General features: G+C 52.4%; 1 protein-coding gene across 8 annotated transcripts in view; it reads left to right on the top strand.

The window, feature by feature from the left end:
- Positions 1-11988, top strand: part of TMEM108 (transmembrane protein 108) — a 404994-nt gene extending 393006 nt beyond the window's left edge. For all 8 annotated transcript variants that reach the window (XM_027545892.1, XM_027545854.1, XM_027545846.1 and 5 more), the window contains 2 exons: positions 6222-6376; positions 11635-11988. In XM_027545892.1, the coding sequence (XP_027401693.1) occupies positions 6222-6376; positions 11635-11757 (278 nt within the window). In that variant the 3' untranslated portion in view covers positions 11758-11988. The remainder of the gene's footprint in view (positions 1-6221; positions 6377-11634) is intronic.
- Positions 11989-12126: the final 138 nt, after the last annotated feature.

The raw sequence follows: 12126 nt of genomic DNA, 5'->3' as shown, positions 1-12126 counted from the left end.
CCACACCCACCTGGGGCTGCAGGTCTAAAAAGATGTCTCCAGCTCTTCTGCTATATATGAGTTTGAAATTAGATCAAATTTTACTGCAAAGCAGAAAACCCATGGGCTGCCTAAACCATGCATAATAACATCAGCCAAGACAGAAGCGAGGACAAGCCTGGAACTGCACCGTGAGAATGCTTCTGGCACTGACAGGAGCCTTCAGCCGCTGGGTGAGAGCATATTACTTCAGAAAGGAAGATTTCCCCTGGGACCCACAGCCCCTGCTTCCTTTGGTGTCTGTCTTGCATCTCCACCATCCTCAGGCCAAGCCCTCACTCAGCAGGGTTCCAGCCTGGCCGCCTCCACATACATACAGCTCCCTGTCCTGTGGGACCATCGCTGACCCTGTGAAGGTCCTGATGAGAGGGGCACTGAGAAAGAAGATGCTTGTCCAGCTTTAAAATGCTGTGCTGTTTGAAAGCTCATAGCCTGGCCAGGTCTAGGGGCCCCACAGTCAGACCTCCTCAGCAGCTACATTTATCCTAAAGCACACTCTCCAGCCCTCAAAGAAGTTTCCTCTTTGGCTGGTTTGCCAGATATTTCAGGCAATCTGCATTGGTGACAAAGTACATGCGTAGATTTTCTCATCTGGCTTTTCTGAGTAGTCCAGGCCCTGGTCCAGCTTCTCAGGGACTGCTGGGCTGGCCAGCAAGTCCCCTATTTCTGGTGGAAGCAGAGGGTGATTGTAGCAAGTCTCAGGTCTGCTCAAGAGGAGCTGTCACCACCCACACCTGCGCTTCAGATCATGAGCCCTTTCTAGCAGCTGGAAAGATGTATGTTGCGCCAGGTCTGAGAAATGCTTTGTCTCCTGAGCCACACTGGAAACAGCCACACTTAGTTTCAGATGTACTGAGAACTGAAACTGATTGGATCCAGGTCACATTTGGTCAGGCGCTGGGAGCTGGGTGGCTCCTGAGATGGTCTCTGCTGCCACCATCAGGACGCACAGGCCACCACCTCCTCCTGGAAGCCTCTGGGTCTGGTGCTGAAGTGGTCCCTGCTCTTGGCTGTCATCTGGGTTTCCATCAGGAGATCGGTTATGTGGCTCTGTCAGTCTCTCTGGCCTGGCCTGCACATACCACATTCATTGTTGAGACTGTCTTCATCCAGCCTCCCTGGAAGAGATGGGAGTTACATGGGGCGAAAGCAGGAAACAAGGCCAGTTACAGATAGTTTTCATCATCAATCCAAGCTGAGCCATCCAAAGCAGAGCAACCTCTCACTGACCCAGGATTCGTGACAGTTCACACGCACGTTACCCAGGACAGGCTGGCCTCCTTCCAGACGTACAGAAATGCCACTGGAGCAGCAGAGAGAACGCATCCTTATGCCAGGTGGCTCGTGGCTATATTACCAGTTGTTCTGTGAATGTTACTCAAATCCGAATGTGTCTGTGTACCTTTACTCACAGACCCCAGTGACTTTGTAGTTATTATATTTTAAAAAAGAAAGAAAGAAAGAAACCTGGGTCAGAAGTACTCTTTCCAGTTAAAAGAATAGATTAGGACGGGACGTAAGCGTGACCAGGTTTGTCTCCTTGGGGTTTATGAACCAACTGAAGGAGGTGGGGCAGCCTTTGAAAAAGGCAGGCTTACCCGGGGATGTTCCCGAGGCTGGACTAGAGTGTCCTGGCCACACTCACAGCTCTTCCCTGTGCTTCCCAACCAGCACCTGCGGCAGGAACCTTCTGGAGCTTCCTCAGGCACATCTCCATCCACCAGGCCAGAAAGTCAATGAGCCCCCAAACCTGCTTTCCCCAGGCCCATCACCCGGTCCAGCCCGGCCTCCTTCCACACCCTGAGGCCTCCCTTGACCTCCCCCAACCTCCAGAGTGAGGAAATGATTGTCCACAGATGGGCTGGCACCGCTCGACTAATCCTTTCCTCCAGGGTTTTCGGTTTCTAATCTACCTAATGAGGGGCCAAACTGAGACGTCAGAGCTCCCTGCCCTCTGTCATTTGCCTAACTTTAAACCCGTGTGAATAGCTTGAGAGGGACCCTGCTGTAACAAGAAGCCTTGACTTGGGATCCAGACACACCTGGATGTAAACCCAGCTCTCCCACTAAGTCGCCCCTGGGACTTGGACAGGTTAACCCTTGGGCCACTGTTTTCTCACCTGCTAAAATAGGACTAATGTCCACTGTGTTCATTCAAGGCCTTCAGGAGGCAGATACCAAAACAGAATTAGGCCTGAAAGAGATTTATTGGGGAAACACCTTTGAATTATTGATATAAAGGAAGAAGAAAGAGGTGGAGGGCTGGGAAGGAAAAGGCTGGATAGTCGTCCTGAGGAAGCTTCCACGAGTGAGGGGAGTCCTCAGACCATTAGAGGAGTTTCCTGTCCTTCGGGAACAGACCTGCTCCGTCAGTGATGGCTGGGAGCAGCCTGGGAAGGGTGGCCTCGGCACACCCGTGGTGGCGAGTCAGGGGGCGGAGGCGGGGGTGGTCCCTTGGCTGCCCCGTGCAGCAGGAGAGCTGCTCAGGCACTCGCAGGGCTGCAGCTGCCGCTCCAAAGCCTTGTCGGGGACAGCAGATGCATCTGAAGTCCTATCACAGCATCTACCATGGGGAGGTGCCCGGTGAGGACACGGTCAGAGGGTGATGATACTCATCTCATTGTCAGGACTTGCCACACATCCTCCAGCCGCCCGTGGAGAGCACCCTCAGCAGGCGTTTTCAAAGCACCTCCCTCGGGGTCCTGTAGGCTTTCGTGTCCATTTCCCATCGTATAGCAGGTCCCAGCCCTGAAATGAGATCCCTTCCAGAAACACAGCACAGTACCCAGGCTCCATCTTCACGTCAGCGACCCTCCTCCTTCCTGTCATACATCCGACAAGCTGTGGCTGATTCCCTATTGATGTGCTGGAGAAGCTGGGAGAACTTGCTTCACTCTCATTTCAGTTTCAAAACTAGAGGAAATAGGGATCCTATTGACCTCCTCGAGGGTCTTGACAGCCTTTCCCTTTGGAGAAACAGAGCAGTTGAAGCTTTCGGTGACATGGGAGGGGGCGCGGCTCGCACCTGAGTGTGCAGAATTGTGTGGTTTAGAAGTTTAGGTGACTTCAGTTGCCTCTTCTGTGAATGGGAGGAGTGCCAGCACCTTCCTCAGGCAGCCATATTGTGAGTTAAATCAGACGGTAGAGCACCTGGGAGTAAAATAGAGACTCCATAAATTTGATTGAACTTTTCTTTCTGAGATGAAAGCTCAGACCCCAAAATAATGGAAGTACTAATCTAACCCTTGGCCTTGAACCACGCAACAGGCATGCAGCCCAATTTTTCCTTCAGGGTCTCCCTTTAAGGATGATGAGGTGAGAACAAGAAGGAAACTCATATTAGTGAAGCGCCTATTGTGTGTCAGGCAGTGCTCTCAGCATTTGGCATTCATGATCCTTACAACCCTGCCGGGTCTATAGTGATCAGCATGAGGAAGTGACGCCTAGTGTAACACACAGCCGAGTCAGACTTGAACTCAGGTCTTTTGGAGTCTAAGCCCATGCTCTTCCTGTAACCGGGCTGGCTTCTGGTGTGTAAGTGAAACGGTGTTTGAGAGGCACCAAGAACTCCCCGATTGACGTGTAGTCAGGCTGGGAGTGCTAACAACATGGGAGGAGGAAGAGAAAGTGAGGAACAGAACTCCCCCTTCCGACCCCCAGCCCTTCCCACAGGGCAGGACCCTGGTCATGCGTCCTAACCAGGCCCAGTCCCTGGGGCAGGGGCAGTATGGGCTCAGAGGGCACTGGCCCAGGATCCAGAGGACCTGGATTCTGCAACCTGCACACACCTAGGTTAGCGGGCGGGGGTGGGGTGGGGTGGGAGGGAGTGGTTCATGCAGCCTAGCCCTCACCCTATGGCTTAGGTTTCCCCAACTTGAATTCCCCTGGGCTGCTTCCCCATTCCAGTCCCAGGAGTAGGGTGAAAAGTAGTCGTGACAATGAAGAATAAAAATTCCGGAAAAGAGAAGGGACCAGGGCCTTGCCCCAGCCTTGCCACTTGCTGTGTCCGGTGGCAAGCTGGGTTCTGCATCAGAGTCTTCTCCTCTATAGAACAGGCAGGTGTGCCCTAAATTAGCAGATTTTCAGGCTGACTCTGCAGCCTCCCTCCTCACCCCTTATTCCTGCAACCAGTTGAAGAAAGGGCTCTTTGGAAGGAAGGGAGGAAACCCACAAAGCTTGAAAGAATCTCTACCAGCCAGTCTAAAATGTCTTTGAGCTCAAGTATTCAGAAACTGGCTTTCTATTTTTAAAACTTTTTTGAGAGGACCTGGAAGAATGGTAAGAAAAGTAGAAGTCTTTTTGATCAAAGTAGATTGGATGGAATGGAAACTTGCCCAATCTCTTGATCTTGCCTGGAAGCCTTTTCAGGTAGAGGTGCCAGCAAGGCCAGCAGCAGGAAAGAGCTACAGAATTCCTCAGTCAGCCTGCAAGGCTCTGGGCTCTGGGCACTGAGGTCTCAGCCTATGTGGATGCCAACTTTTGCAGTTCCCCCATACCCTGGCAGGCATAGGCCCCCAAAACCACCAAGCCTGCTGGCCGCTGTGGGCAGAGATGGGCCTCCACTGCCCCCTGGTGGCCACTGCCACCACGGTACCAGCCTCTATGGACAGCTCAGCCTGCCCTCCACCCCCCAGCACAGATGATGGGCACCACCAGGATGTTGAGTGCAACCATGCCTACCCCTGATCCAGAGTTTCAGCCACCCCATGGGCTCTGGGGATGGCTAGCCTAGGCAGGAGGTGCTCAGTCTTCATTGACTGGCTTCTCCCCAAGATGGCTCCTGTCTCCCTGGGGCACTGCATCTCCTGTTCCCCTGTAAGACCCCGGACAGGCCACCCCACCTCTCTGACCTTGGAAGCCTTCCCTGTCAGCATGTCCAAGCCACTCTGTTCACACGTGGTTCAGCAGCAGCCTCCAAACATGCTCCTTCCTCCCGTGCCCCCGAGGGTCCGAGACTGAACAAACAGGGTGGCACGTCGAGCTGTGTGGAGGCGGGATCAGACCTCTCTGTGCAGCGAGGTTTCCGTGTCAGCATTTGTCTTGTCTTTGTGAGGCAGAACCATGGATGGTTAACAGCATGGACTTTGGAGCCATCTGGATTTGCGCTTGGGCAAGTCACTTCACCTCTCTAAGTCTCCATTTTCCTGTCTGTAAAATAGTGACCCTCATAGTACTGACCTCATGGAGTCACATGGAGGATTAAATGAATTCATGTTTCTAGAGTGCTGGAGCCCTACATACATGCTATAGGACTGCTAGCAGCTATTTGTTTTTGATGATGATGGTGATAATGAGACCGGAGCAACAGTTTTTTCCAGGGTCCAAGACCTCTGCCCAGAGATTTTGCTCTGAGCCTCTGCCCTCTGCGGAAGTCAAGGCTCATTTGTAAGGTTCCTTGGGCTCTGCCCATCTCTATGCCACACTCCCACTTCAGGAACACTCCTCCTCAGTTTTGAGGTGCAGCTTGGCACATACGTGTCACTTCCTGCAGCTGAGCTCTGGGGACCCCTCCCAGTGAGAGCGCAAGGCCTTTACTTGGAGCAAACTCCCTGGCACTGCAACATGCACAGGTATCCGAAATTCCATCCAAACTTCCTGCCCCTGGGCCTCACCTCCCACCTCGCTCTCTCCCACACCAACTGCACTCCAGCCACGCTGCTATTTCCTCACGTACATGCAGCTCGTCCCCACCTCAGGACCCTTGGACGTACTGCTCCCTAGACTTGGGACACACTGCCCCTGTTCCACCCATGGCCAGCTCCTTCCCCACATGCCAGTCTCAGCCATAAGGTCACTGCTCAGGGAAGCTTTTCACGATGGAACCCCTCCCGCAGCTCCCCTCGGCTGTCTCCCTCACTTCCCCGTGTTTCCTTTTCCCTGAACAGTTATCTTCCTATACTGTCTAACCCCCGTGAACCCTCCTTACCACGCAAGGAGGAAAACTTGTGAGAGCAGGGCGGTCCTGTCTTTTTCTTCTCTCCCCCGTCCCCAGCACCTGGCACAAAGCAGGTGCTCCACGTTTATAGATACTTGTTGAGCTAATGAACAAGCGAATCAATGAGCGGGGCAAGTGGTTGGATGTGTGACTGTCACGGTCCCACCTGGAGGCTTGCCTCCCTCCCTCCGCAATGCTGGCCCGGCTCGCCGCCCCTCCCTCTCTCTAACCGGGACTCTGTCTGCAGCGGTCCTGCTGACCGTGTGCTGCCTGCGGAGGAAGAAGAAGCCGGCCAATCCCGAGAACAGTCTGAGCTACTGGAACAACGCCATCACCATGGACTACTTCAGCAAGCATGCCGTGGAGCTTCCCAGGGAGATCCAGTCCCTGGAAACCTCTGAGGTAACGAGCCCCAAACCAAGGGCTGCCCCCAGGAGGACTGCCATTGGGGGAGGAGCACCCACTCGCCTCTCCAGCCTCCTCCTGGCGGCAAGAACCGGCAGGGTCCTGAGCTGCGGGGCCCCGCCCCAGCCCCGCCAAATGGGCATCTGCTTGGCGAAGCACGTTTCTTGGGACTTTGGGTTTCTGGGAAGAGGCCAACAACTGTTCATTGAGGACAGTTTGGTGGCAGGCATTCAGGGGACTGTGAAGGTGGGAGCTTGCTCTGAAGGGGTCCAGGCTCCGAGATGTGGTTAAGGTACTGGACCTTGGCATCATTCAGATAATACGGGGAGAGTAGGATACGAGGGGGATATGGGGAAAGTTAGAGGGCTGTGAAACCCATGGAGGAGAGCCTCGCAGAGCAAGTGCTGGCAGGGTGAATGAGTGCAGGAAACCCCAGCCTGGCCAGTAAGGGAGCTGGGCTTTGAACCCCATGTTCTGACTACAGAGACCACTGCTCTTTCCACTCTCACAGAAGGGTGGGGTAGGGGTCAGGGTGCGCCAGGAGAGATAGATGGATTAGGCACAGCCTTGGATGAAGTTGGATGGAGTTTGTGCATTAGTCTTGGACAGCGGAGAGTCAATGAAAGTTAAGCTTTTTGTGACCCAGTTGTAGAAAGATTGTGCTGATGGTCATTATCAGTGAATGGATAAGAAGGAAAGGAAGGATGGTTTAGTGAATGGCTGAATGGATGAGAGGACAGAAAGATAGGTGAGAAATAAGTAAGGGATGCAGTTGAGATGGCCCGGGAGAAGGGTGGTGGACAGCTAAGTAAAAGTGGGGGTGGGGCTGAGCGTGCTTCTGGTGGAACAGTCCCCTCCCCTCCTGCAGACCCATCCCCCCAGCATCCAGATGAGCTTTTATAGACATGCCTGTGATCACATCACACCTGTGCTCAAAACTCTTCCGTAGCTTCCCATTGCTGGTAAGTCGAAGTTCAAAGTCTTTTCAGGGCCTGTGAGGTGAACCTGTCCCCACCCAACCCTCCAGCCTCATGTCGTACCCTCTCCCTCATCTGCGAAGCTCAGATGACATTGGATTTCTTTTCATTTCATTATGGCACCAAGTTATATCACACTGCAGGGCTGTGCATAAGCTCTTCCCTCTCCTGATGTGTCTCCTAGCATGTCCCTTCTCCCTCCTGGGCATCCCCCTCACTGTCCACTCAGTGACTCCAGTCACTGTCCACTCAGTGACTCAGTGACGCACCACTCAGGGTGCAGTCCAACAGTCACTTCCTCAGAGAAGCCTCCCCTGACTACCGAGCTGGGCACCCTCTCCTATCATTGGGTCTCAGCTCCTGTGCTTTTTCCACTGTGGCACGTACCAGGGTTGTAATTACATAGCCACAGGTCTGACATGACAATTTTGAGTCTCTCGCCCCCACACTGCTAACCCCAAGGGGAAGTTCTAAGGCACTGATTTTACTCGCCTACCAGCAGTATTGGCACGTTCAATCATCTCCTCCTTAAACCATTTCTTCACTGGCATCCCAGCCCCATCCTGTCCTGTTCCCTCCCACCGCCAGCAGCTCCTCCTTAATCTCTATCATGGCCCCCTGTCCTTTCCCCAAGCTCCAGTTACAGGAGGGCCCAGGCTCAGTGCTCCCACTGCTTCTCCTCTGTGAAAGAGTTCCATGACTTTAAGCCCCATTTCTCACCATGACTACCAAGTTCGGCTCTAGCCTGGCCATCTCGCCTGAGCCCCAGACCCATGTGCCCAGCTACCGATGCACACATTTCATGGGCATCTCATAGTGAACAGCCTGAGACTGATCTCTCAGCGTTTCCCTGCCACCTCAACACCCGGAAGCCCCCTGGTGTTTCTCATGATTAGATGGCACTGCTGGCCACCTTCTCCTCTGACACACCCCACATCCCATCCGTCAACAGCCCCTAGTCCATTGGCTTTTCCTCCACATGGGCAGGTCTCACTACCAGCACTGTGACCACCCCCTACCCCAATGACACCCGCCTGGGCTGCCATCATCCCTCGAACCCAGGATTGTTGCCATCGCTCTGCAAACAGCTCTCCCAGCCGCTGTCTGCCCCCAGTCCCCGCTTGCAGTCTATCCTCCACACAGCAACCAGACCAGGCTTTCAAGGGAGGACCTCATGTCAGTCACAACTTCCAAGCCTCACAGGGCTCCTCCTCACACTCTAGACAAAGTCCAGATTCCTCCTAGCTGGTTTTTTCTCAGGCTGGCCCCGCCTACCTCCTCCCCACTCTGCCAGGCCCCCCAGGAGTACAGGTCTCAGTCCCTAGAGTAAGCTCATCCTGGCACCTCTGAAATGCTTTTCTCCCAGCTGCCTCCATCTCTCACTTCCTCCAAGCCTCTGCTGCAGTGCCACCTCCTCAGAGAGGCCTTCCCTGACTGCTCTACACAGGTTAGAACCCCACCTTCCCCCTATCCACAGTGCTCTGTCCCCACCCTGCTTCGTTTTTCTTCAGGACTTCTCTCCACCTGGCATTGTACCCTTCTCTCTCTGTTGACTGCTGAGTATACATCTCACCTACTGGAACACATGCTGCCCCAGGGCAGGAGGCTTCCTCACACCCTATGCCCAGCTCCTAGAACAGTGCTGAGCATGTGGTAGGTAGTCAGTAAATGGTCATCACATGAGTAACTTTGCTCACAATCTACCCATCATCCACCCCAAAGCCTGACACACAGTGGACACTCAGAAAAAAAAAAAATTAGCTGAAGGACAAACAGAGGGACAGGCCTTACAATGGCATTGATCTTTAGCATGGCCAGGGTACAATTTGGTGGCAGAAGTGTTCCTGAAAACTGTCACAGTGAGTAAAAAAAAAACAGGTAACTTGGCCCAAGGGCTGGCCCACTTTGAGTGTGGGCTCTGTTCCCCTGGACCGTAAACTGCTTACAAATTGGTAAATGAAAACCAAAAGCCAGAGGACAGTGCTGGTGAGCACAGCACCCACAGCCCCAGGCCACCATGGGACACTGGCCAGAGACCCTGCTAGGACCCAGGGTTGGGGTCTGCAGCAGCGCCAAGCTTGGCTGGCTTCAGAGTGGGTTTCTCACCCTCTCCCAGTCGGCCTGCTCCCCTCATCCTGCTATATTCCCAGTAACAGCAGTTGTGCCCTGTCCCCCAGGCACAGAGGCCCTGCCCACCCACACACCCACCGCAGTCATAGGGCCATGAGCTCACTGCCAGGCTGCCAGCTTTGGAGGCTGCCAAGTGCTTCGCCTAAGCAAGTTTCCCTGGCACCCTGCTCCCCTGCTGGGCTGATGAAAACAGCAAAACAGAACTGTGTGGGCAGAATTGTGGTGCCCAGAAGCGTTTGGAAACTTTTTCATGCTTTCTCCTCTTTTTCCTTCCCCTCCTTCCTTTTTTCTTCCTTCCTGCCTTAGTTATTTTCTACATAACTTTCTTTTTTTTTTTTTTTTTAACACAGAATAACTTCCCCCATGTGGTTTGCCCTTAAACTCTTGTGAGGACTGTAAAACCACAGCACATCTCAGGCTCCAAACTCCCCATCAGCTTAACTCCAAAGCCCAGTGGAGAAAGAGGATTTCTGTCCCCTCGCTGACACGCTGCCTTGGTCTCCTCTCTTAGACAGCTGGCCCCACATCCACCCCTAAGATGAGCGAAGGACATTCTTGGCTTCTGAAGACATTTTACAACAAATGGCCTTTCTTCCTTTCTCTCCTTATTACCCATAAATAATATATACTCATCAAAAATTGCATGCTTTTTATTCATTTGGGGGGAATATAGTGCAGTGAAAACAAAAACAAAAAAGTCTGCACGTTTTGTTTAAAAATAAATTTCAGAGTATTGATCATGACATCTTAAATTGAAGCCATTTCTAAGCCGCTGCTGCTGCTGCTAAGTTGCGTCAGTCGTGTCCGACTCTGTGCGACCCCATAGACGGCAGCCCACCAGGCTCCCCCATCCCTGGGATTCTCCAGGCAAGAACACTGGAGTGGGATGCCATTTCCTTCTCCAATGCATGAAAGTGAAAAGTGCAAGTGAAGTCGCTCAGTCGTGTCCGACCTCTAGCGACCCCATGGACTGCAGCCTACCAGGCTCCTCCACCCATGGGATTTTCCAGGCAAGAGTACTGGAGTGGGGTGCCATTGCCTTCTCCATTTCTAAGCTGGTCTGGCCTAAACCAGTTACACCCAAGTCTGCCACTGAGTCTTTGCCCTACAATAGCCTGCAGGCTCTGAGCCTTCCGTTGTGTGGAACTGGAAAAAACTGTGGCTTTTTTTCTCTATGTCAACACCTGGGCTGGAGTCTGAGAACTGCTATTGCATAGCCCCCATCTGCCTCCATGGCTGAGGCCGAAGTCATTCAGATGACCTGAGCGGGTTGTCTGTTTCTAGGCTTTCCCCTCCTGGGGCTGTGTAGATGGACTGAATTTTTCAGTCACCTATCGTGCAGTCACACAGAAATTCAGATCCATTCAGCTCAGCACATCCAGTGCTATAAGAAGCAGACTTAGAATTCTGACCAGGCTCTGGGAGGACTTGGGAGGGTGGAATGAACTCTGCAGGTTCTGGTAGGTGGGTCTCAGGAGAAGAAAGAGGAGAGCAAGTGCTGGGTGTGTTCAGGAAAGAAAAGTGGTGAGGCCTCCTGGAGGTCTGTGGGGAAAAGGTGGAAGGAGAGTCTGGGGCCCAAGGGGACCAGGTTTTGCCCGCTAGGGCAGCGAGCTGTACACCATGGACAGCTGTACACGCATGGACAGCAATGCTACCTCTTGCAGCCTAGAGTGGAGATGATTCAGGAAGCAGGAACCCTTCTTTGGAAGCTGCTATGAAGATCTGAAAAAAGAGCAGACAGATCTCTGAACCCCAGCATCAGCAGTGAGGATGATGACAAGTGGTTAAGATGAAGAGAAGATAGGTAAAGGGGATTAGGAGGTACAAACCTCCAGTTATATAATAAAGAAGCCTCACGGATGTAATGGTACAGCGTAAGGGATATGGTCGATAATATTGTAATAAGTTTGTTTGAGGGCACAGGTTATTGGGCTTATCGTGGTGACCATCTCATAATATATGTAAATGTCAAATCACTATGCAGTCCACTGGAAATTCATGTAACTTTGTATGTCAACTACATTTCAATAACTTTTTCTATGTTTACCAAGCACTCCCAAGTGGAAGTAAATGTTGCAGTGGGTATGTAAGAATGGCCACCTGATGACCCCTCCCCAGCTCACCCTGTCTCTTCCCTCTGTCCTCCAGGACCAGCTATCAGAGCCCCGCTCCCCAGCCAATGGCGACTACAGAGACACCGGGATGGTCCTCGTTAACCCCTTCTGCCAAGAAACGCTGTTTGTGGGAAATGATCAAGTGTCGGAGATCTAACTAAGCAGCAGCCCTCGCTTTACCGGTCCCTACCTTCCATCTCTAACTTATCAATATACAAATATATATTATAAATATAATCTTTGTGTAACCCTGACTTGATGAGAAACATTTTCAGCAGCTTTTTTTTCCTAAGAATTGTCAACATCTTTTTTATAAGTGTGGTTTAAAAAAAAAAATCTTGGCGGAACAATCCATGGCCTTTATAAAATAAAGGTATTTCTAAGCAAAGCAGTTGCATTGATTGCTTCTCTTAATAACTGTCCTTGTACGTGGGGGTCCCAGCAGCCCCAGGCAGGTGAGAGAAGAGACTGGCCTGTACAAGTGGATATTAAAATGGCCAAGTGCAAGGCCTGTGAGGCTTCCTAC

The sequence above is a fragment of the Bos indicus x Bos taurus genome, chromosome 1, assembly GCF_003369695.1.
Source record: "Bos indicus x Bos taurus breed Angus x Brahman F1 hybrid chromosome 1, Bos_hybrid_MaternalHap_v2.0, whole genome shotgun sequence".
Classification (NCBI taxonomy): domain Eukaryota; kingdom Metazoa; phylum Chordata; class Mammalia; order Artiodactyla; family Bovidae; genus Bos; species Bos indicus x Bos taurus.
This window is presented reverse-complemented; position numbering and strand designations above follow the sequence as displayed.